This window comes from Monodon monoceros, unplaced genomic scaffold (assembly GCF_005190385.1).
Source record: "Monodon monoceros isolate NGI ecotype Baffin Bay Population unplaced genomic scaffold, NGI_Narwhal_1 Super_Scaffold_12, whole genome shotgun sequence".
NCBI classification, from domain to species: Eukaryota; Metazoa; Chordata; class Mammalia; order Artiodactyla; family Monodontidae; genus Monodon; species Monodon monoceros.
This window is the reverse complement of record NW_021703768.1, coordinates 99,649,330-99,674,922: the sequence shown is the minus strand read 5'-3', so window position 1 is coordinate 99,674,922 and position 25,593 is coordinate 99,649,330. Positions and strand designations below refer to the sequence as shown.

Genomic DNA, 25,593 nt, shown 5'->3' with positions numbered 1-25,593 from the left:
GCACAGGGAGATCAGCTCGGTGCTTTGTGACCACCTAGAGGGGTGGGATAGGGAGGGTGGGAGGGAGGGAGACGCAAGAGGAAAGAGATATGGGAACATATGTCTATGTATAACTGATTCACTTTGTTATAAAGCAGAAACTAACACACCATTGTAAAGCAATTATACTTCAATAAAGATATTTAAAAAAATAAAAACAATAAAAAAATAAAATAACAAGAGAAAACTTTTCTTATTCCAATTTAATTAATGGATACAGTTTTTTGAACCATATGTTCTACCTTTCACTAGGAATAGATGTTTTCATAGCAGTACTACCATTTTACATTTTGTAGAAACATCACCTTCAAAGGAGTATTGAGGCCAGCTTTTTGGTACACTACTCTATGCGTGAATAAAAGAGTTAAAGCCATGTTGTGAAAAAAGAACCTGCCCTTAAAGATTTGAAAAAAGTGTTTCTGCTTTGGTATCTTCATGAAGAGAAAATATAGACCATGTTTTATGATGATTTAATGCATGATGTGCAAAGCTTGCATTTCAGAATTAAAATTTTGAAAGCAATGTTGGCTGATTACAAAAGCTGCACTGCCACTTATGACACTTTAATTACAAGTTTCCAGGCAAATATTATGACACTCTATGTTAATTGCTTTCTACGTTTTACAAGTTTATATATATTTAGAGACATGACTAAGTGCCAATGAATGTTGCAGAATTATCGGGCAAAAAAACCTATTGGCCCAATATATTCTATACATTAGTAAAAAAAAAAAAAAAAAAGGAAAATATGGAGCAAATAAACTAAAAGGAATGTCCCAACACTGCTGTAATCTAACATTTAATGTTGACTATGTAATAAATAAACTGTAATAAGAGAAGAAGGTCAATAACTATAACTTTTTTATGTTGAGATTTAACTCAGCTTTATAGGCCAACAGTTACTTATAAATCGTGTTAAATAAAAACAGGTGTTGTGGTTTTGGCATATGTCACTAATCAAACATAAAAAGATGGTCTTTCATGGGGTAGCTCCATCTATAATTTGAGGAAGAGAAATGGATTTGAACCTCAGAGGTTGTGTGTAGGCACCTGGCTCAAATATCCTTAATCAACCAGCTTAAATCATCCAACTTATTCAACTTGCTTTATTGCAAATGAGTTATCTGCTCAGTGGATGATATGTGGCTGTTAGTAAGCTCTACTTTGAGGTCCAGGTTGGTTCCCAGACATCAACAAGGGTCAAAGTCTCACGCTACAATGTAATTATTAGGTCACAGTAATTGGCTGTGAAAGAAAGATGGGCTGAAGGGAAAAAACTTCATGTCTTCAAAGACTTTATAATATCAAAAGGCCTCACACTGGATAGACATTTGAAAGGATGTAAATATTTAAATCTAGAAAGGTGATAAAATCCTGGGTTTATTTATATCAAGACTAAATGAACATATTACAATGTTAAGAATATATGTGTTATTTTGGTATTAAATGTCAATTATTTATTTACCTGGCTCACATCTATTAAACATACTGATCATATAGTTAATAAACTTTAGATTCTGGCCTTTGATTATTAGTCTTGCCTTTTGTAACTTTCTGAAAAGTTGGATTTATTCTGCTTGCATTATCTTCATGTCCAACACACAGAGAACAAAAATCATGTTGAATACATTTTCAACGTGACGTCACTATTTTTCCTCATTTGATTGTTCCTTTAAAAAATAAACCTATTTTCTTTAGGGAATTATGCCTAAAATATATTATCATTTTAAATAGGAAGTTGTTCAAAAACAGTACTCCAAATTATGATGCTATAACATGAAAAAGGCAACAAAGAAATATGATTGAAGACTACTTTCCTGTAGTAGCAAAAGTTCAAGTTTTATGATCAAAAGCCAAATATTCAAAAGTATTACAGTATTCTTTTTTAAGTTGCATAATAATCAAATCTCCACCAAAGATGACTCCTTCTACTCCTGCCACTTAATGACCACATTTTGCTCAGGTATTTATCTGTCATCATGAATCTAAGGGAGTAAACTCATTTCTAACTCCAGGGCAAATCATAGGATCAGTCCAAATCATGGTAGTTAGGAAGTGAACTTTTGTCCATGGTTAAGTGTGACTTTAGTTGGCAAATTAGACTAAAGAGAAGCACATTTATTGGATGTTAGGAGGAAAGGATTTCCTCTCTTCCTTCTATAGAATAACAAAAACCCTGGCATATTTCAGCTCTGAGGGAGAATCAGCTTAAGGCGAATGCTAAAAATATCCTGTTCCATAAACATCTTTATTTTCCTCTAGGATTCTCCTGTAAATGGGGGAATCCCTCAGGAAGGCAGAGAGCTTGCTGATGCAGGAGCAAAGCCATCCTACAGCTTCAATGAGCTGGTTTATGCATTGACCTGGAGGCATGCTGAGAGTGGGGAGGACCTAAAGGGGTTGGCCTGCAACAGGTCATCCCTGAGGTACCAAAATGGAGGCAAATCATATGAAAATACTTACAGTTCTATTGAGAATCTGGATTATGATATTTAATTTGAAAAAAATTCTGACATATACTCACTGTGATCTCCAAACTCTGTCAGAGCTGCTATCCATTTTGATGTAAACTAACGTGGAATTAAATGAACCACTGCTTCATTTTAATTCTGAGGAACATTTGGTTTTGCCATTATTTACCATTGTTTATTGACATATGATATTTCCACAGACCAAAATCTTTCATTACATATATAGGTGAACATATAGTCATAATTGTATAGTATAGAAAATAAATGTTCTGGTATTATCCTCAGCATTTAATAATGCAAAACTAGTGACAAACATCTTTAGAAAAAATAATAAAATGGTCTTTCAGTATTAAAATTTCTTATTAAAAAGCATTAGGTCAGAGTATGGCATGTTCTTAATGCATAGATGAGTTAGGCATGAATAAAATGAATCTAATCCCATCTCTTATGGTAAATCAAAATATTTGAAATCTACAGGTCACAGTTTGACACAGGTCAATTGAAAAAACAATATATTCAGCTATTCCGTTATTCTGTGGTTTCATGATGTAACTTTTAAACAAAGTACAGCCAGGACATAAACAACATACTGCATACTTACCCGGTGATTTTTTATGCCACTCTGCTGAATGCAGGATAAATATATTTGGGCTTTTTATTGCTTGAGTAGAAAGTGCTCATTATGTATTATTTTATGTTTATAATATAAGAATTAAAAAAAACAAAAAAGTTTTTTTAAATGGCATACATCACACTGTTGTAGTGGTTGATTTCCTCAAGATCGTCTTCTGTGGTTTTGGTGCAGTGGGAGGAGGCACAGGTGCAGGTCTGAGTGGGGGGAAGCTGTTACTGTGGCTTATTCCCAGCCCCCCATTTTCTAGTGGAAAAGGAGGGAGATGAGGGGGAGGAGCCTGGGCAGGGCCATGGGGAGGAAGCTTTCCTGGTGGGTGGACAGGTTCGCTGTGTGAGTGGACCTCCCTATTTTTTATGTGATGCCGGGTGTCACAGTCAGGACAATAGCCATGGTACTGGACTTTTTCATTAAACCGAACTCGCTCCCGAGGCCCTGCTTGGGGGCACCTGTCTTTTTCAGGTCTATGCATCAGAGGCTGCACTGGAGCCTTGTCCAAGTTACTGCTGGGTTTGCAGCAAACGTCTCCGTTTGGAATTTTGTTTGGTGCCCCTGGGAAGCCTCTGTTTCGCAGAAGGGTGCCATTGGTCTTTACCGGATTGACAGTGGGCACCACTCGTTGCGGGTCTTCACACTTCACAGGTGTCAACCGTGGAGGGGGAGGGGGAGGGTTTGGCTTTCTCAGGACGGTGAGGATAGCAGATGGGTGGGCTGGGGGTTTAATGAGGGGGGCGTTGGCCTGCACTTTGATCTTCTCTATGCTGGAGGCTGTTGTCCCACTTGAGCTACTATTCAGGGTGTCCGTTTTGGAGCTGTCAGTCATCTCATCCTCCAGCTGTAGGTCAGAAGTCAGGGTATCAATCTGGTCAACCACCTGGTGGAAAGGACAAGGTAATTGTGTTGAAGAACGACCCAAAGCAAAATATACTACAAACAATATCTTCCTGTCTCGCTATAATCTGTTATGGGAACCTTGACTAATACTGAGTGGTGTATTCCATTGTTCTTAATGTTTTCATTCAATAAACTTAGGCAAGGCAGGGTGACTCTGGGTGGCTCCCATGGTAAGTAATAGTGGCTCGGACTAGGATCAAAGAAAGGAAGATGGAGAGAAATGAATGGATTTAGGAGCTAAAACTGAAGACCTAGCTCTCATGGTACTAGTGTGAACCAATCAATCACATAAGACACTCATGTGGAGGAAGTAAAATCTCTGAGTCCTCTCTAACTTCTGGTTGAATCTGGCACCTCTTATAACAGGGTTGCTTAGTGTCTCTGCCCTGTTAAGTCATTGTCTGGGGCAACTTGTGGGAAGCATGGCCTCAGGGCAAATGCTCAATTTCAGAACCCAGAAGTTGACCCTCTATCATTTACACTCCCTGCAGTCAGAGATCTTAGAGGCTATTCTCATGGCTACCATACATGTACTAGTATGCCTATAGGAGGAAAGAAAAGTTATGGATTACTTTAAAAGTAATTTATTTTTCAATGGAATGAGTCCCCTCATCTCACGTTTCCATAGGTAGACTTTTCCCTCCTCTCTTATTCAGGCCTAAGTTTGTTCAACTGTGAAGTTGGCTCTTTGACACATGGTGGCACAATTGGGCTCAAAATGAAAATATCATTACCAAAAAGAAGTTAAAGAGGACTCAGAGATTTTACTTCTTCTACATGAGTGTCTTATGTGATTGGTTCACACTACTACCATGAGAGCTAGGTCTTCAGTTTTAGCTCCTAAATCCATTCACTTTTCTCCATCTTCCTTTCTTTGATTCTAGCCTGAGCCACTATTACTCACCATGGGAGCCACCCAGAGTCACCCTGCCTCGCTTCTCACTTCTGTAATCTCAGTGGTCTTTCTAAAAACAGAATTGTGCTCTTGTCATTCCTTGCTTAAAACCTTTCAATGCCTGCTCATTTCTCCTGTGATATATATCAATTCTTAACATGGTCTCTAAGGTCCTGTACAGTCTCACTCAGTGTTGCTCTGATAAGTGTTTAATAACGGGTTCTTAGAGGTGTGAGTGAGTCCTGATTTGAAGAGTTTGCCAGTTTCCATGGTGTAAACTCCTGCCATGGTTGACTTCAAGTGAGTAAAGGCAACATCACTAAATGTGAAATTGGGAAGAAACCTGCAGGGGTGCATCATTATAAAGTGTTTCCACCATACCAGTAGAATAGACATAAACTCAGGAGTACAGATAAATATTAAAATGTAGTAAAATAATTAGGAATGACTAGGAATAATTAGAAAACAATCTTTCTTTTTAATGTAATCCACTTAATATAGGTTTATATACTTTTTTTTTCAATAATAGTTATTTCACAATTGGCTCACAGGATTTCTGAAAATAAAACAATTGGCCCTTTTTAGCCAGTACAAGACAGCACTCCTAAGTGACCCTCCATACTCAAATCTATTAAGATTCCCTTTTCCTTTCTGTTCTCAAACCTCTCCAGTCTTCTTTCAGACCCTCATAATTGCCAGTCAGCTTCCTGCCCCAGGACATTTGCACATACTAATTTTTCATGTAAAGGTCACTGAATTTGTGTGTGTGTGTGTGTGTGTGTGTGTAAGGAATCATATCATATCTATCTGACACTGGTTAGCTTTAGGCTTCATTAAGTTAAGAATGTATGGGAAAAATTGTACGGCAACTACTGAAGTAATAGACAAACTTACAACTTTCGAAATAAGGATTAAAAAGTGAGTAAGGGAATTTTGGCAAATCTAAAAATGGCAGAAAATAAGAAAACAACCAAAAAAGCATACTAAATAGAAACAAACCCATATGATAGTTTAAAAAACCAAACTTAAAAAATAATAATATTAATAATCGTAACAAGTATAAATAGATTAAAATAATTTATTCAAGAAGGGACACAGAAGGACTGAATACAGAGTGAAAGAAATAAGATATAGCAGGCAAATAACCAAATGAAAACTGATGCAGCTATACTAATACTGAGCAAAAAACCCTGAAATCTGTTCTAATCAAATAGTATTGTATCAATACAAACAGGTGAAAAAAAAATGAATGAAACAAAATTGAAAGTTCATGTACACACCCACACCCACACCCACACACACACATGCTCAAACAATGGGATAAAAGTTATAAAGAAGTAATTCACATAAGGGATGCTCCAAATTTCCAAAAATCATATACTCAATCTCACTAGTAATCAACGTAGTGCAAACTGAAGAAAAATGAGAAAGTATTTCATTCTGAGTAGTTTAGGAAAAACGAACCAGCCTGATAGTTCTACTTGTTGGTGATGAGGTGGGTAAATGGGAACTCTGTACATTGCCAGGGCAAATGTAAATTCAGTGTGCTGGGAAATTTTTTGACAATATCTTATAAATTGTATAAGGTGCTTACCCTACCCTACCGTACAGGTATTTTAGGAACAAAGCCTAGACTGTACTGGAGAAATTCTAAGAGATGTGCACAGGGTTGAAACAGCACAAGGATGTTTCTTTTAGGTTTTTTTTTTTTGGTGTTGTTTGTTTTGCCATAGCAAAAAACTGGAAACAACCTAAATATCTATTAGTAAGTGATGTATGTAAATACAAACTAGTTCAAATGAACTAACTACAGCTATATTTATCAACAGGGATAAATCTCAAAAATCTTCAGTTGGACATAAAAATTTAAAAATATATATCTCTATATGTATCCAATATGTATGTATTGTTTATATGTAGAAGCACAGATGTTTTAGTTTATACAACATGAAAATAAATGATAGACATTAAGTTTAGGCAAGAAAGAAGGGGAAAGACTGTCAGAAGGCATCAGCTATATAGATGAAATATTTTATTTCTTTTAAAACTTGATATAAAGTAATTATGATAAAGTGTTAACATTTGTTAAGTTCGGGTTATATTTGATACAGTATTTATTTTATGTCATGTGTAAAATCTTTTATAATTTGAAAATAAAATAAATATCACTACTTAAATAAAGTTAGAAAGAAATAAAAGGAGAATTTCTTAACAGCTGCCATGTGGAGAACACATTGAAAGCTGCTGCAGTTTATTTGCTTGTTGAGTTAGAGGATATTGCAGCCAAGTGAGAGATGAGTAAATTAACCATACAAGGAATACACTGTATTCCTTGAAATTACACTTCTATGTTTTGCTGAAACGATTTCACAGTATCATATTGCAACTAAAGGAATTATGACCACAGGCATGATGGAATTAAGGGGAAAGCAAAATGAAAGAAAGTAGGACTAGAGGGACACACTGTTTGCACATATTTGGAGGAGAGAGGACAGCATGACATCAATCAAAAGTCTAAGAACATCCACACCTAACATCAGGAGCAAAGGAGAAATGTGTATCTCAAACTTGAAATTTAGTCATCTTTCTAAGTAATTGTGGCTACTCAGATCTACGGAGGAATGTGCCAATGGGAGTGAAACAGAGGGAGATGTAAAGAAAGGATAATGCGTTCAGTGATTCCAGGAGGTTTTCCTTAGCCTCACATACAAGGAAGCTATGGTTAGATTGTGGAATAATTAGGAATACTGATAATTGTGGCTCAGGGATCACGTGAGCTTAAGGTTTTCATATTGGAAAATATCCCTAAATATTTTCATAAAAAGGAAGCAGATTTGGAAGAAATTAACTGACTTAATGATCTAAGTTATTTGTGGGAATACAAAATTCAGCCTATACTACTTCTGTAAATGTTAAACTGCAAAGAATAAAAATAAAGATACTTCAAGGTTTCAGGGTTGGCATTAGAGTGAAATTCAGGATGAACAGATTTACCTAAAATTAAAAAATAAATAAATAAAAACATTAGGAGCTCCTTTTCTTATGCTCTCACTGGATTTTGCCATTTTATTATTACAGTTGCTTTTATATATCAGAATTGTCTATACCTGTGTGTTTCCCTCAGACCTTGTAAGCACATATTTCCATCTTTGTACTCCTGGCAGAGAGTACAGTGATTGTACACAGTGGAATTTCAATAATAAAATGCTGAGTATATAAACTGGATAAAGGTAGAACCTCTGAGAAAAGTCATTTCTTGCCCTCACTTCCATCTCTCCCCAGCTTTCCCATCTTGGGTCTGATTTTCGAGGTCTTCAATGTCACCAATTCTGGGTTGTCCAGAAAGGCACACAGGAAAGGATGAAGTAGAAAAAAAGGAAGGCAGCCATAAAGAGTTGGTGAGGCTTAGTGAACTCTCTGCCTATGTTACCTGACTCTGAAAGCCTAGCTCCACAGCTTGGCACAGGGAACATTTCAGTCACTCTCCAAAACAACTAAGATGGTTGATTACATATTTATCTTTAAATATTCATCAGTATAGCCCTAAATGTATTGAGATCTTTCCTAAATCCTACATATTTCAATTAAAAACCACAAAATATATAGCTCAATGGCCTTAAAAACAAAACCCTTTTTCAATTTGAGTGAATCTTTCTCTAGGGCCTTCTCAGTAACAAATCACAACTTCAAGAATTTCATTAAGAATTACAAACTTAATGAAAGGAAAGGAGGAATTTAACTCCAACTTAAATATGCACCAAATTATGAGTTCTTCTATATTTAATATTTATTCATAAAACAACCACAATTTAAATGTGTGGCATCAGCAGTAAAAAGAAAGGGACATGAATGAGAGCAATGGGTGAACTAGCTGTCAGACCATGGTCCATGGCTGAATGCAGGCTGACCCAAGAGCTTCACTTCTACTTTTATTTTTTAAAATAAATTTATTTATTTATTTGTTTTTATTTGTGGCTGTGTTGGGTCTTCATTGCTGTGTGCGGGCTTCCTCTAGTTGTGGTGAGTGGGGGCTACTCTTCGTGCGGTGCACGGGCTTCTCATTGCAGTGGCTTCTCTTGTTGCAGAGCAAGGGCTCTAGGTGTGTGGGTTTCAGTAGTTATAGCACGTAGCCTCAGTAGTTGTGGCCGAGGGCTCTAGAGCTCAGGCTCAGTAGTTGTGGTGCATGGGCTTAGTTGTTCTGTAGCATGTGGGATCTTCCCGGACCAGGGATTGAACCCATGTCCTCTGCATTGGCAGGAGGATTCTTAACCACTGCGCCACCAGGGAAGCCCTCCATTTTTGACATAATATAAAAATTTTTAAATCTATACTTGTATTTATCTATATATATTTTATCTATCTATCACCTGGTTGATCTATTGACAGGAAATAAGTTGTTCATTATGTACTATACAACTCTGTATTCCACTGCTAGACCACAGTACTAGTGATGTACTAAATATGAATTAATATGTATAAATAACTCTTGTAATTATTTTGTGAATGGGAGAACTATATTTAATTATACTTGTGCTAAAAACAATGTAATAAGTGGAAAACATTTAAACTATTCCACAATTTGGTTAATTCTGCTTTGACATTTATTTGTTTAAAAAAAAATTTTTTTTTTTTGAAAAGGTCCAGTGACCAATATGAAAGAGTTGCTCAGGTGGTGAGCGCTAAATGCTTGCTTTCCAAGGAAAGACTAGATGTGCCTTGAGTTCCCAAAGCTGTGTTTGGATTTCTACAGCAACTGCCACTTCCTTAACAGTATTATTGTTTCTTAGAGACCTGACCAATCACAATATCCCAGACACGATAATAACAGAGTTGTATTATCTAATGTTTATTTATTCTCCTTGTCCTTGGTGTATTTGATAGAGTATATAACATAGATAGTGGAAGCAATCCACGATAAATAAGGCACTATCTTGAAGCTGCCAGAGACCCAGGCTCTATCCAACTTTCTGTTCTGCTATTCCTAGGGTTTGGTGTCCATTTTTAAGTCCAAGTTCATAGCTGGAGGGCCGGCCTTCGCATATGTATTTCAAGGGGAAGGATGAATAACAGTGGGGAACGCACACCTACTCCTTTGTAAAGAGATGTTTCAGGAGTAATACATTTTATTTGCTTATGTTTGACCAGCCAATAGTAAGTTGCTTAAGTGGAGGAGACTGGGAAATGTACGCTTTTATCTGGGGTCCAACGTACTCAGTGAAAAGCTATGGTTATTCCTCAAAATAAGAAGGGAGAAAGGACATTCCAAGGCAATTAGCATCCTCTGAAATAGAGATTAAAACACACATACAGAACACACACACACACACACACACACACACACACAAACATGCTGGTATACCTTTAATCATCCTTGTTGGGAAATAAATATGAAGGTTATAAACTTGCTTAAAAATTCTTACTGAAAAATTATTTGAAATATTTTTTGAAACAGAATACAGTATATGTTTTGAAGGTGTTTTGTTGTTTGCTTTTGTAATATTCATTTAAGTGGCAATTTATACCTGTTCTCTGAAAGTAAACTAGATTTAAAAATAAACAATAATCATAATTCATAGCCAAGCCTGATCAGTAGAAAATAAGCTAAAACTACAATGTAATTTTTCTTATTTTTCTGTGTGTTCAATTGGGTTTGACAAATATTTATTGTACAAATATTATTAATCTGTTATTGTATGAGACACTGAGGATTAAAAAAATAAGGCTTCCAGTTTAATAGAGACTGATCATGTGTATTTAGTGCCTTCCTCCCCAAATCATATCTAAATGAGAGTAAAGAAATAAATACAGTAATAAATTCAGAATATCTTCTCAAAGTGTGGTATAAGCTGACCCAGAGAGTTTTATAAATACATGGGTGAATTAATGAAAAGGTGGTCAAAGTACTGATGGAGTCCCAGAAGGATTCCAAACTTGAAAGTGGAATAGAGAGAGAGTGGAAGTGAGAAGTAATGCAAAATTAGGGTGTGAAGTTGTTGAGTGACTATGTTTCACAATGGAAAAAAATTGTGTCAAATGGTGCAACAAGACTGGCAACACGCTAAGAGCTCACACCCTTAAGGTACACTGAAATTCTTGCTGTAAAGAATCTGAACATGCCTCTGGATAAGAAGAAGGCACTGAGTGTGGTTGGTAGGATCTCAAAACAAAGCTCTCCTCCCTCATTATTATTATGTTTTTCCATTGGGAAGGTGGTAGAAATGGGGCAAGAGCAGCTAGCTTGTCTTCTAAAGTACTTCATGCCCATCTGACACATTCAGAATTTTCAATCAGCATCCTCCTTTTCCCTATATGTAGGAGAGGCTGTTAAAACATCTTTATAATATGAATATGTCTGAAGATCAAGAGATATTTGAGGGTAAACAACATCACAAAATAGAAGGACCAAGATGAATGAAAAGATCAATATTGAAGGCAAAGTTGTCATTATTAGTTAAGTAAGAGAACTTTGTAGTAATTCCAATTAATGTACTTGGAGAAGTTTCAGAATGTATTGCAGCTATAAAATAATGCACTGTTATAAAAGAACAGACATCAAGAAAGAAAAATATTTGAAGTATAAAACATAAATACTAAATTTAAAAAGATTATTTTTAAAGAAAAGAAAAAAATCTAAGAAATATTCCTAATCATAAAGCAAAATTATTTTCTTTAAGAAGGAAAATAGGGACTTCCCTGGTGGCTCAGTGGTTAAGAATCCTCCTGCCAATGAAGGGGACATGGGTTCAAGCCCTGGTCCGGGAAGATCCCACATGCCGTGGAGCAACTAAGCCTGTGCACCACAACTACTGAGCCTGTGAGCCACAACTACTCAGTCCACGTGCCACAACTACTGAAGCCCACCCACCTAGAGCCCGTGTTCCACAACAAGAGAAGCCACTACAATGAGTAGCCCACGTACCACAACAAAGAGTAGCCCACGTACCACAACAAAGAGTAGCCCACACTCGCCACAACTAGAGGAAGCCCGCGTGCAGCAACGAAGACCCAACACAGCCAAAAATAAATAAATAAAATAATTAAAAAATAATAAAATAAAAAGGAAAATACAAGAAAAAATTTAAAGGCAGAGAAAGCAAGAAAATCAATCCTGGAGCCTTAATGACTGACTGAGAAGTTCCAGAAAAAAATGGGGAAAAAAGATAAAAATGTGGGATTCCAATAATCAAAAAAAAAAAATAAAGAGAAAATTCCACAGTTGACAATACAAATGGAGCTTCAGAGGGAAAGAGTCAACTGAGTGCTAATCAGGATGAATGAAAATGAAAACAAAGTCAATCATTTACCAAACAAACACAGAAAACTCAGAAAGAAGTGAAAATTAAATAATCATCACAGCATCTTATGTATGAATGGATGATGAAAGTCATTTTACCAGTAACTTCAAAAGTTCTCTGGCAAAGTAATTTTAACCCCAATTCTATACCTGACTAATTTAACAATTTATTGTAATGAAAAATTAAAATATTTGTAGATATTAAGGACAAAGATAATTTACTTCTCCTGTATCTGTTCTTTAAAAGTTAAGGATATTCTGTAGCTCAGTAAAATGGAATCCAAGAAAGGAGGAAGGCACAGAAAGCAAAAACCATTGCAATTAACACAGAAGTATGAAAACAAAAGAATTTAAGAATGACAACTTACTTGAGTCCCCAAAGCAATTATTCTAAGCTAAAACAGGAAATCAGAATTCTCCAAGAAAAAATAACGAATTACATTCAATAGATCATACAACTGGAAAGTTGTCACACATTAGGGATAGGGAAAAGAAGTGAACTATTGAACTGTGGGTGATGAGTATAATGTGTGTAAAAAGAGAAACCATTTGAATCTTGAATTCTCTTTTGAAAGGTTCAAATTTAGAAATATAGGTTTAAATTTATTTCTTTATGAGTTCATTATCAGTGTTTCATTCTACTTTTACTATTAAGATGCTGGTTACTGATTTTTCTCCTCAACATATGGCAAAAGCAAAAAAGACTAATTCTTCATCTTCCATAAAGATGAGTCAAATGACATGGTTTGCAGTTTAAAAAAAGAGTTTGAGTATATTGTTTAGATAGCTGACTACCTGAAAAACAAAAGCAAATGCTAAAAGGGGTTATCGCCAGGGAATAGGCCTAGACATAGGCTGGAGATGATATAGAAGGCGAATTTTATACATCCTTATGTAGAATTTGATTTGGAGATAGAGATGAATGTGCAAATACCTGCCTGATAATAGCTGAAATTATACTCTCCCAAAAAATCAAAGAAAAAAAACATGAACTAGATACAGTCCTTCCCCATGCAAACTAATAATTACCACACAGTGTACCATGTGTAGTGTAAAAGGACTGACAAGCATAAGAGAGCAGAGAAAGGGGTGATTTATTCTTTCCAAGCAGGTCAGTTGGTAGCATTGGCCAGAGATAGTTTCAAATCAGGTGAAAATGAGAGATGTCTTGAATGATAAAATGAAACCTGGAGGAAAAGGCATTTCTTGGCAGAAGGAATAGCATGTGAAGTGGCATAAAGGTATGAAATATAATTTTTTATATGTTGGTAAAGGATAAAGTAGCATAAGGCACATGAATAAGAGACAAGGCTGAAAAGGCAGACAGAGGCCAGGTTGTGGGGAGCCCAGCAGGGCATGTTTAGGAGTTTCTACACCAGTTGCACTTTTGAAGATTGGTTCCCAAAAGGTTTGGATTTGTGGCACCAACCAAAAAAATGCATAAAGTTAGTGCTTTGATAGAGAATGAAGATGGACATACATGCTTTAGTAGGTAATTTCTTTTTAAGTTAAATTGTTTTATAGCCATGGAATGAACAGTATTTAGAAAGACCAGGTCTAAATATAAAATTCTAGATATGATTTGTCCAAAAAGGTTCATGGGCCTTGTCAACCTTGGAAAATTATACAAGTATCAACAGTTTATGTTATTTACAGCACTAAATGATCCAAAATTTGTAACTCTACAATTTGCAAAATCAAGGTGTTTAATTTTTTTAACTTATAAAACAAAAGTAACTGGTTTCATTTAAATCAGTTCCTCATCGAACTGTAAGCATTTTTGAGGTACCCTTGGAGGAAGTAGAAATCCCCCAAATTTTCACACACCATTTCTAATGTCATATGCCCAAATGCTTACTGTATAAAATAAACATAAGACAATTGAGTACTAAGGGATGAAGTGCTATTGCACAGCTCAGCTCCATAGAGGTAAAATGTATCAATATTACATGTGATGATCACTTCATGTAAGTCCCACTTTTACTTGCATGTCAGTTTTAGTAAGTGAGTACTTATGACTTTTCTTTCCCCTGTAACAAACATTATTCACACATTATAGTGGTTGAAATGCCATTGCTAACTTTAATTTCTGTCTTCATAACAAACATGCTTATACTAAGGCTTCCTGTAAAGTGTGGAAAAGGAAACCTCCCTCATCACAATTGCTATAAGCAGCTTAACAGATTTAAAAGACTCATTCACTTGCAATTTGTGAGTATACACATCAAAATGATTCCATTATGTTAATAATGTCCAGGAGGAGACTGTAACTCACAATAATGGACCTGTAAACTTTAACACAAGCTTATAGCTCTCAAACTCTAATAACTTTCTGCATTTTAAAAAGTGTAGATGAGGGGCTTCCCTGGTGGCGCAGTGGTTGAGAGTCCGTCTGCCGATGCAGGGGACACGGGTTTGTGCCCCGATCCAGGAAGATCCCACGTGCCGCGGAGCGGCTGGGCCCGTGAGCCATGGCCGCTGAGCCTGCGCGTCCGGAGCCTGTGCCCGGCAATGGGAGAGGCCACAGCAGTGAGAGGCCCGCATTCCGCAAACAAACAAACAAACAAAAAAAACCAAAAAAAGTGTAGATAAATAAACCTCAGGTTGTGTATTACCTTCCCTACTGATGGTAAACTAGCTCAATAAATAATATTCTGTAAGCATCATGAGTAAGGTTGTAAGAACAACCTCTCTATTCAATCCACTCTCTCTTCCATTTAATCCAGTCTTCGCATTGCAGCCAGACAGAGCTTTCCTTAAATCTGTACGTATAACATAAATTATTAAACCTTAAGTGGTTTCCTACTGCTCTTAAGATAAAGACCAAATATTTATAAAATCACAATCCTCCTAAGATCCGGGTCCTGCTTTGTACATCAGCTTGCCCTTGTGCCACTTCCCCTCACTCTGCTCTTTTCATTTCTTCCTGTGCTTAGAAGATGCTAAGCTCCCGTCTCTGGGTCTTTGTATAAGTCATCCTCTACCTAGTCCTGGTTACTCCTTACTGTTCCCACAAAACACACACACACACACACACACACACACACACACACACCACATATACACACACACACACACACACACATTGACCTATTCTTCAAAAATTAACCCACATTTCTCCTCTTCAAGGAAAGCTTCCAGATTGCCCTGAAGTCCTGCAACACAGCCCTAGAGCTCCTGCACCTGTGCTTCACAGCATGAACCACACTAGTGACTGATCGTGTAATTAGCTCTTTAATGTCAGACTTCTTGGTGAAAATGTAAGCGCCCAGAGGGCAGGGTATCCTGTTCCATTACATCTGAAACAGAAATATATATTAAATGAATAAATCAACATAAATAAATAAAAGGAAAAATACTATAACAAAATATTTTTACATTAGGTCCCTATTGCTTATGGTTTGGTGCTTGTTTGTGAACTTTTGAGGTGATGAATTTCGGTTGTAAATAAACTATGTTCATGAGATTTCTAATCTCTGTGTGTGTGTGTGTGTATATATATATATATATATATATATATATACACACACACACACATATCTTAAAAATACAAGATATTTTCTGTTAGAGGGAAGACATTGAAATCATATATTAAAATACAATTGTAAAGCATTTCATTTATCAATATCACTAATGAAATATTTAAATATTTAAACATTAAAATGACATTTTGACATATGTTTTTACTTTTTCTCACATAGTGAGTTAAATGTTTATTATATAACGTAAAGGAAGAGGAATTTAGTAAATTAGACTATTATTTGTCTAAGTTATATTAGAATCTATGTGAACATTAAATTACTTGTCAAAAACATCAGAAAAACTCTATTACTCCTTTCTTGATATCTCATATAATTATAGAAATAATAGCATTTATCAAACCTTCAAAGTAATATTACCAGAAATGCTGGTATTGATAACACAACTGAATATGAAGGTATGGCGTTTGGATGTAATTATAATTTGGGCTCTCTTTAGCTGTGTGATGGTGAAACTGGGTCTTCCTTCCTGGTATTAGTTCCTCACATTGTTAATTAATTAAAAAAAAAAAGAGGAAAGAGAGAGTAATGGTCTGTAGTATCTGTGATACATGCTAGAGTATGACTACATATAAATGTTTTAAGAGGAGAGAGGAAAGAACAATTAATTCTGCCACGGAGGGAGGAATAACGTCAGAAATAGAACGTATTTAATGGACTTTGGAAGAATCAGGTAGAAAAAGCTCGAAGATAATTCCAGGCACAATAAAATGCAAAGGAAAGGAAAGGAAGTTTGAAAGATCAATTGAAATTTCCAGCAGAAAGCCATCCAATGTGGCAGACTGAAAGGGGTATGGTTTGTGTATGTGTGCTGTGTGTGTGTGTGTGTGTGTGTGTGTGTGTATGCATGCACATCTGAGGGGATGTTTAATAGATGAAGGGGCAAGCTAGGAAAATAAGAAAGTGTATAGAGACAGAAAGAAAAAGAGATGCAGGTGAGGAAGTGCTATAACACCGAAGGGTCTTCAATACCATGCTAAATACCAAAAGTTTGGCCTTTACCTGAAAGTAATAGGCAAAGTTCAAACAGAAAAGTGACGTGAGCACCTATGATTTTATAGAGACTTGAGGGAGTGGAAAGACATTGCCATAAACCAAGTCATTAAAAAGGATTATTATTGTCATAAGCAAACATAGGGAAAATTATGGAAAATGATGCAAATGAGAAGGTTACATTACATTATTTTTGCATTAGTGGAAACATTTGAAAATCTCTAAAGCCCATCTTTGGAATATCTTTCCTAACTTGAAAATACCTAGTCTAACTCAATTATGGTGGAAGTGTGCTTATTGCAACTGCATGTGGGACATTATTCTTGGTTTAATAAAGGTATGCAAGCATTATAATATTCCCCACTGTGCCTGAGTTCTACTCCATTTTTTATGGAGTAAAGGTAGTTGCATTTTAAAATATAAGACCTTCATGTCTGATTTAATGAGCCAGAATATATGAGATGAAAGAGAGAGGGGAGATTTAAAAATTGGAATTCTTTTAAAATAGGCTTCTCAAGCATCTGTCTTCATTGTCATAGGGTTCCAGAGATATTTTATAAAAGATAATTTACACATAATTTGAAAAACAACAAAAATCTTCACCACAGAGAGCCAACAGCCATTTAAATCTGCTAGTACTTGAAAATTGATCTTTCACAGCTGTCATTTTGTTGAAAAGTCCCTGAAAGACTTCAGCATGATTTTTTTTAAACAAAAATGGAGTATTCATAACAAAAGGTAGTTCTACTGTTTAGTTCTAAGAAAAAGATATGCAAAGGTACTATAGATACACATGTTCTATATATGGTATTAAAAGAAGCAAAATGTAGAATATTTTTCTAACACTTTAAAAATGTTAAGGCAATGAACATATGAAAACTTATCTCATCTGTGAGTTTGTACTATTGACTACTTTTCACTTATTAAATTATGAAACAGTGCTTCACGGATATACAATGTCAAAAATTATATATTTTATGTATAGTCTGGATAAGATTCTTGCATACTTTATATATTATAACCACATTTAAAACTTTGGCACTAACCAGTTAATCTTTGGTTGACATATAAACTTCACTGTTTATCTTCACAATTATGCTTGCACTGGTAAAAAAAAAAAAAAAAAAAAAAAAAAAAAATCAAAGCCCTCTAGTGGCCACAATTGTATCTAATTCTATTGTACTTGGCCAAATTCTCTATTGTTATTTTTAAAATAACTAGCATATTACATTGTTAATATAAAACCCAGGAATAGTGTTTCTTCTTTCAAAATGACACTTTCTTTTTTACTGAGGTCTAATTTAATGAAAAGGTGGAAAAATTCTGCTATTTAACATCATTAAGAAAAGAATTTTTTAAAATATGCCATATAGGGGCTTCCCTGGTGGCGCAGTGGTTGAGAGTCCGCTTGCCGAAGCAAGGGACACAGGTTCGTGCCCCGGTCCGGGAAGATCCCACATGCCGCGGAGCGACTGGGCCCGTGAGCCATGGCCACAGAGCCTGCACGTCTGGAGCCTGTGCTCCGCAACGGGAGAGGCCACAACAGTGAGAGGCCCACGTATCGCAAAAAAAAAAAAAAAAATATATATATATATATATATATATGCCATATAATACAAAATTATGAGATAGTGTGAACAAAATGTGCTGAAATTTCAAAATTTAATTTGTGGAGTATTATGCATATAGATTTGTAACACATGATTTTCACATGTATAATCCAAGAATTAGAGGATGATGACTAAGTAATCTGGGTAATTTGTAATATCTAGCCATTTAGACTTTTTTCCAGAAGGCTAGTGTTAACCATTTACATATAACTATATGAGGAATGTTTATAAAGTAATACAGCATTTTCAGATTACCACAGAAACAGAGTCATCAAATCTAACTGGGGAAGGTATGTGAATACACGGCAATAAAGAAGGGACTTAACGGTGGGCAGTAGAAGACATGATTGCCTAAAGGTAACACAAAGAGGGCACTGTCTTGTCCCTTTCGAAAGAGTTCAAGAGAGGAGAGAAAGACTGATTTTTATGTGAAATTTACAGATTTTTCAAACTCACACACAAAAACGATCACGCAGGTCAAACCGAATCTGTACACAGGTGTTATCCAGCTCACATCTCACCATCTTGAGATCCCTGGCATAACAGACTCTATGCCATTACATGAGTCCAACATAGAATTAGTCTCTTTTTGCACCTTTGAAAAAAAATTTGGACAAACCGTTCTCAAAATTAAAATACTTGAATTAGTCTTAAGCAATAAATTAGGGCATCTTACTTGCTGCAGGGTCATTTTAACTCTAAAACATTTTCTCTCAACCTTTTCATTGCCCCATTACGTGTAGAAAGATGTGCATGTAGGGTCATTCTTCCCAGGCCTGTGCCATGAGGATCTTATGGCAGAGGAGGATTTGCCTAGTTCTTGATACATTTGCTATTTTAACAGATATACCACTGATAAGAGTTAGTTTTTAAAAAGTAAATCAAGTCCCCAACTTCAATGTTTATATTAGTAAACAAAATTTAATTTCAGTCCACCTCAGAATAGGTTGCAACATGAGGGTATCATAGCATGCTACTGAAGGGCTTTTTATTACAAGCGGTTTCGAAGAATTGCTCAGCAAATAGTGCCAATATGCAGATAGTTCATTTAGATTCGACTGTCAAAAGCAACAGAGTAATAATCCAATTCTCCAAAATATAAGGGGAGTACTCTACAGGGATATTAATGTGTATATCAGAGAGATAAGAGTTTTTTAAGTAGGAGAAAAGTGAAGTTTTAACATTGAAAAGTCATAATAAATGATTTTCTAATTAATGCTTTTTTTTCTAGGCTCATTTTCCGTAACTTCAAGTGTTTTGGCATGTGCTAGTTAAAGAACAAAACTTACTTCCTTGAGACATCATGATAAGAAATAGAATCTCTAGGAAACAATGACAAAGGAAAAGTTCCCGGGTTATAAGAGCAAACAATGGTAGGAGGTGTGCACTGAATAAAAATGAAAACGAAATGACTTTTTACTTTATTTTCTTACTTTTTGTGCTCTGTCTAATGTTTTCAACCTTTTCAGCAGCATGCATGCATCACTTTTACTTATAGAAAGTGAGGTCATAGTAAAAAGTTTAGTAAAGTAGAACCTCCCCCTCAGTAACAAATAAAATTTAAAAATAGCAAAAACAATCGCAGAAACCAAAAAACTAAAGAGGCACAACTCACTGTCTGAAATACTACCACCAAAAGAAAAAGAGATATAGTTTTAACTTGATTCAGTACAGATCTTTAAACTGGTCTTAGTGCCTCAGGATGGTACCAATGAAATAATAAAAGTCTTCCAGTTTTCACAAATAGTGTCAAATATGAAAAAAAGTTGTGGACTTTGGGCAGGCCTGCAGAAGAGAGGACAGTGAAACAATTAAAAGTGAGCAAGGGGCTGAACTGTAGGAATAATATGACACAAAAAGGGCCAATGGAAAACCCCTGATTGCAGTAGTAGAATGAACTAGAACACAACATTTACCTATTCTACAAAGGGAGAACATGAAATAAGTTTGCCATCACACTGGGGCTTGCCTGGGAGGATAAGTCATACTTAGACATGCTAGGGACATGGTTAGGAAAAGTCATCTACACTACTTGAGGCCCAGTGGAAGTGCGAAGCAGAGCTGTTCAAGTTAAGCAAGACAAAAAGAACTGGCATGGTGACTCTGTAAACGCTACTGTGGCAAGAAAAGAAAAGAAAAGAGAAGAAGCAAAGAAGCACATTATGCCAAAGAAAGACTCATTTTGGAAGAAATGGAAGAAAATCTGCCCTTGAGTGCTTTTTGTGCTATAGAAACAGTCAAATAAAACAAACAGACAAACAACAACAAAAGAATAATATAGAAGAGGAATTGAAGACCCAAAGAAACACCTGAGTTTTAAAACACGACCATTATCAAACTCACAAAATGCAGACAGCAGGCTACAGAACAGACATGATTGCAATGCAATTATTGACAGAAAGGGAAAGCTTGACATATTCACTGTGACTGCAGAAAGGAAAATATGGAGATTTCAGACAGGCCTGTTGGAAATATTTTCAGGGTCTGAGGTAAGAGGAAAATACCATACACTGAAATTAAATAATGGTAATTTCAAGCTAATAAACTATTTAAAAACATTTACAGAATTTTTGGACAACTCCTCAGCATTCCACGTTAGAGAGTGGCAGTGAAGATGGACAAGTTCCAGCCCCCGAGCCCTGCCCTTGGCCCATCACCCTCCTTTTCCCACCCTAGTCTTCCTTACACCATAAGGCACCTCAAATGCATATGTGTAGATACTCCGGCTCATACATCCAAGCTCTGTTCACAGCCTCTACAAATAGTCAACCTTTGATCAATAAATCTAAAGATGGGCTTCTCTGGTGGCGCAGTGGTTAAGAGTCCGCCTGCCGATGCAGGGGACACGGGTTCGTGCCCCGGTCCGGGAGGATCCCACATGCTGCGGAGCGGCTGGGCCCGTGAGCCATGGCCGTTGAGCCTGCGCGTCCAGAGCCTGTGCTCCGCAACGGGAGAGGCCACAACAGTGAGAGGCCCGCGTACAACAAAATAAATAAATAAAATAAAATTAAATTAATCTAAAGATAAATAAGTCTAAAGATAAATATACCAGTGGTTTGGTCTACACTCAGAAAGCTCATGACAGGAAGCTACTACACATCTTTGAAATGTGTTTGGAGCCAATGGTAGAGGAATTCCAGTATCTAGGGTACTGGAGGATGGTGTACACAGAAAATACAGACTCTGACTGGACATGGCTGCCTGGTCTCCCACAGCAGCTAAAGGAGGGTGGCAGTGGGTCACTCTAATGCCCAGTGTTCCTGGCAAGGGTCTCTCTTGCTTAGATCTAAAGGCAGTGTTGATTGCAGAGAGAGAAAATAATAGTTGTGCAGGAAATACGAAGTTGATATACAGCATAGAGAACATTGGTTTTCCCAGTAAATAAACTTCATCATAATGGAACAGAAAGAATAACACACTCAAAAGGCTTAATTTCTCTGAAGGGAAGAAATTACTGAATTTGGCTGTTAAACTGTGCAATGTGCTCCAGTAAAATCTGTTGGTGAACAACTGCCACTAAGAAATATCCAGCACTTCAAGGATAGATATCCAAGCAGAAGTTGCAAGTTAAAATCAAGGAAGAAAAATCAAGCTGGTACCAGACTTTCCCAGTGCAACATCAAATGACAGAGGAGGGAACAGCAATGTGTACAAAGTTCTGAGGGAAAGGAAGTGTGAGCCAAGAATGTCATTCCCAGCCAAGTTACTATGCAAGTATAAAGACAACAGATCTAACCATCTCAAACCTCAAGTACCCGCGAAAGATACCAAACACCAAAATTCACCATTCCAAAAGACGGCAGGGAAGGCTGTGATGAAAGGATTAGATCAATATTCCATGGCCAGGTCCACATACTTTGAAGGGCAAAGTACATTACCAGAACATTTAAACAATTCCCCTTTAATATAGAGACAACTGACAGAAATTCTCAAGCATGTAAGAACACACAGAATACAAGATCTCTTGAATACATCATTAAAAACAAATACACAGGGACTTCCCTGGTGGCACAGTGGATGAGAATCCTCCTGCCAATGCAGGGGACACGGGTTCGAGCCCTGGTCCGGGAAGATCCCACATGCCACAGAGCAACTAAGCCCATGCACCACAACTACTGAGCCTGTGCTTTAGAGCCCGGGAGCCACAACTACTGAGCTTTCGTGCCACAACTACTGAAGCCCACACACCTAGAGCCCGTGCTCTGCAACAAGAGAAGCCACTGCAAGGAGAAGCCTGCGCACCACAATGAAGAGTAGCCCCCGCTTGCCGCAACTAGAGAAAGCCCGTGCGCAGCAACGGGCCAAACGCAGCCAAAAATAAATAAAATTAAATCTTAAAAAAAATAAAATAGGGCTTCCCTGGTGGCGCAGAGGTTGAGAGTCCCCCTGCCAATGCAAGGGACACGGGTTCGTGCCCTGGTCCAGGAGGATCCCACATCCCACAGAGCGGCTGGACCCGTGAGCCATGGCCACTGAGCCTGCGTGTCCAGAGCCTGTGCTCCGCAATGGGAGAGGCCACGGCAGTGAGAGGTCCACGTACCGCAAAAAAAAACAAATAAAACAAGCAAACACACGAATAAAAAAACAAAAACTTACTTGACTCTATACTTGACAGCATGGGGTCATATCAAACAGGGAAAAGGATTTCAAGTCCAGTTTTGCTTTTTATATTTCATAGTCATTAAACACTAAAATTATAATTTAAAATACATTCATAAATTATGCCATTTATGCAAATTCTAAAAACACACATTTAGACTACATGTTGTCATGAGTAGCTATGTAGTAAAAGTTCAAAAGCATGCATAGGGAGGATGAGCAACAACTTCAAGGGGAAGGAGGAGATTGGATTAGGACAAAGGACTCAGAAGTTTTGCTGCATCTGTGTGGTTTAAACAGGAAAAAAAAGTTCCTAAGCAAATGTGACAAACAAGAATAAATCTGAATCATTGGTACCATGTGCTTATTATTTTATTTTCTGTACTTTTCTACACGCTTAAAATGTTAATAATTAAAAATACTTAAAACTGCAAAGCCTGCAAAATGTATTCGCTTGCTTTACCATGCAGAAGTTTTGAACATTTTAATTATATTGCTTGTGATGTTATCAAAATGCAGATTTTCCATTAAGAAAACAAACAGGAAGAGCCCTATGGCAAGCTTCCTTTGCAGTGATGTCTCTCAATGAAAAGAAATTAGTCACAAAATATGTCTCCACTAATATCAGATGACTGAAAATATGTTGATAACAACAAAAATTGTTCATAAGAAATATGATCTCAAATTTAAAAATAACTACAATACATTGGGCTGGCCAAAAAGTTCGTTCGCATTTTTCTGCACCATCTTACCAAAAAGCCTGAATGAAATTTTTGGCCAAGCCAATATATATTTGGGGACCAGATGATAGAAAGTTCATAAGTTTATTATAAAATTCTTGTTTTGCCTGCAAGGATAAATGTATTTACACTGTCCTTACGCTAGCTTCATTACATCAGGATGAGTTTAGTAATGAAGCACTCATGTATAGTTAAGTCCTTCTTTTCCCTTCCTCTCATGGGTGAGCTATCTCCAGAGTTCATTCATGTTCCACTCTAGGTGCAACGAAGGTATCTTCCAGCCTCCACTGTGTGGGGCTAAATCAGCAACCCTAGGATGCCGTATTTGGACTAATCCATGCTTTCAGACAGTAGTACACCATTAAGTGTTTAACAAGCAGCTCTCGGGGTGGGAGGGAGCCCCTGATTTGTGTTATTTACCAATTTCAGTGGTGTTAAGTACTCCCAACAAGACTGATTTCAAGCTACTGACACGATGTCACTGAACAGGGAAGGCGTGTGACCAGCAGGGCTCTCATGGCCCTGTGAGCTGACTCCACACACACTGCACTGTGTCATTCTGCAAGCTGCCTTTTATCAGTAACGTAGGTCATATTTTCCCTTCAATCTGATTATGGTGAAGTTTAATTTCTTAATTGGTTTAGAACCGGGGTTGGCAAGAGAAGTGCTAATTATTTGTTCCCCTCAAACACCAAAATATACAGAGGTCCAATATATGGGCCATTTCCAATTTACCTTTATAGCTCTATAAGCAATGTAGTAAGTCAACCATACTAGGCACTTAGAATACAAACGAATACAGAAATTTGATTTTGTAATGTTATAGGGATATTCCCATATATATATGTATGTGTGTGTGTATATATATATATATATATATATATATATATATAAAATAGCATGACGTGCAACCTTCATTCAAACAATGTAGGCTTTTCTGTTAAAAACTCATTTCACTATACTAAGGTAAATGAAGACATTTCTCATGCTAAAGCCCTGGGAAACAAAAATAGTAAGGTCTTTTATTATTAACCTCAAGTATTTCTACTGAAAGCATTTGGATCTGTTTTCTTCACCAGACATATGGTAATCTCATAATATATGTAGATTGTATCAAATACATTTCCAAACAGTTTAATACTGAAACACTAAGCACAAAATATTGCATATGTATGGGCTTCCCTGGTGGCGCAGTGGTTGAGAGTCCGCCTGCCAATGCAGGGGACACGGGTTCGTGCTCCATTCCGGGAAGATCCCACATGCCGCGGAGTGGCTAGGCCCGTGAGCCATGGCCACTGAGCCTGCGCATCCGGAGCCTGTGCTCCACAACGGGAGAGGCCACAATAGTGAGAGGCCCGCGTACCGCAAACAAACAAAAAATAATATTGCATATGTATGATATAAAGTCCCTTCTTCTTGTAAGTAATCAAGGTATCTACAGAGTACACACTTGTTCAGCTTGAGGTGCAAGGAAGGCATCACAACTGAGTGACTATTTAAATTGCTTATAGTTGTTTTAACAGACAAAAATATTACATAAGTGGCTATGTTAAAAATTGGTAAAAAGCTACTTTGGCAAGTTGTATATAAATGTTAGCTTAAATATGCCCCTTTTAGAGTTTATTTGCAGTTACAATTACACTGAATTTTAGATACTGACATTTATATTCACAGCTATTTTTCCCTATTCTGATATGTTTGATAAGTAACTAAACTTTTTTTTTCAAAGAGTAATTACTACCATGAGAAAAACTTTCTATTTTCTTTGGAGTTTAATGTGACAAGAGATTATGATAAAAAATATTTTTTCCACATAATAGCTACCAACCACCCTTCAACCTCTCATCTATTAAGAAAAGAGGTGTCATAAGAGGTGAACAGACAACTG

At 36.7% G+C, this 25,593-nt stretch overlaps 1 protein-coding gene across 2 annotated transcripts in view; it reads right to left on the bottom strand.

Annotated features, from left to right (window-relative positions):
- Window positions 1-2,646: 2,646 nt before the first annotated feature.
- PRR16 (proline rich 16) overlaps window positions 2,647-25,593 on the bottom strand; it is a 170,894-nt gene continuing 147,947 nt past the window's right edge. Inside the window, exon 3 of one of the 2 annotated variants that reach the window (XM_029217483.1) lies at window positions 2,647-4,015. In XM_029217483.1, coding sequence (XP_029073316.1) covers window positions 3,260-4,015 — 756 coding nt within the window. In that variant the 3' untranslated portion in view covers window positions 2,647-3,259. The remainder of the gene's footprint in view (window positions 4,016-25,593) is intronic. The other variant, XM_029217482.1, reaches the window with a different exon arrangement.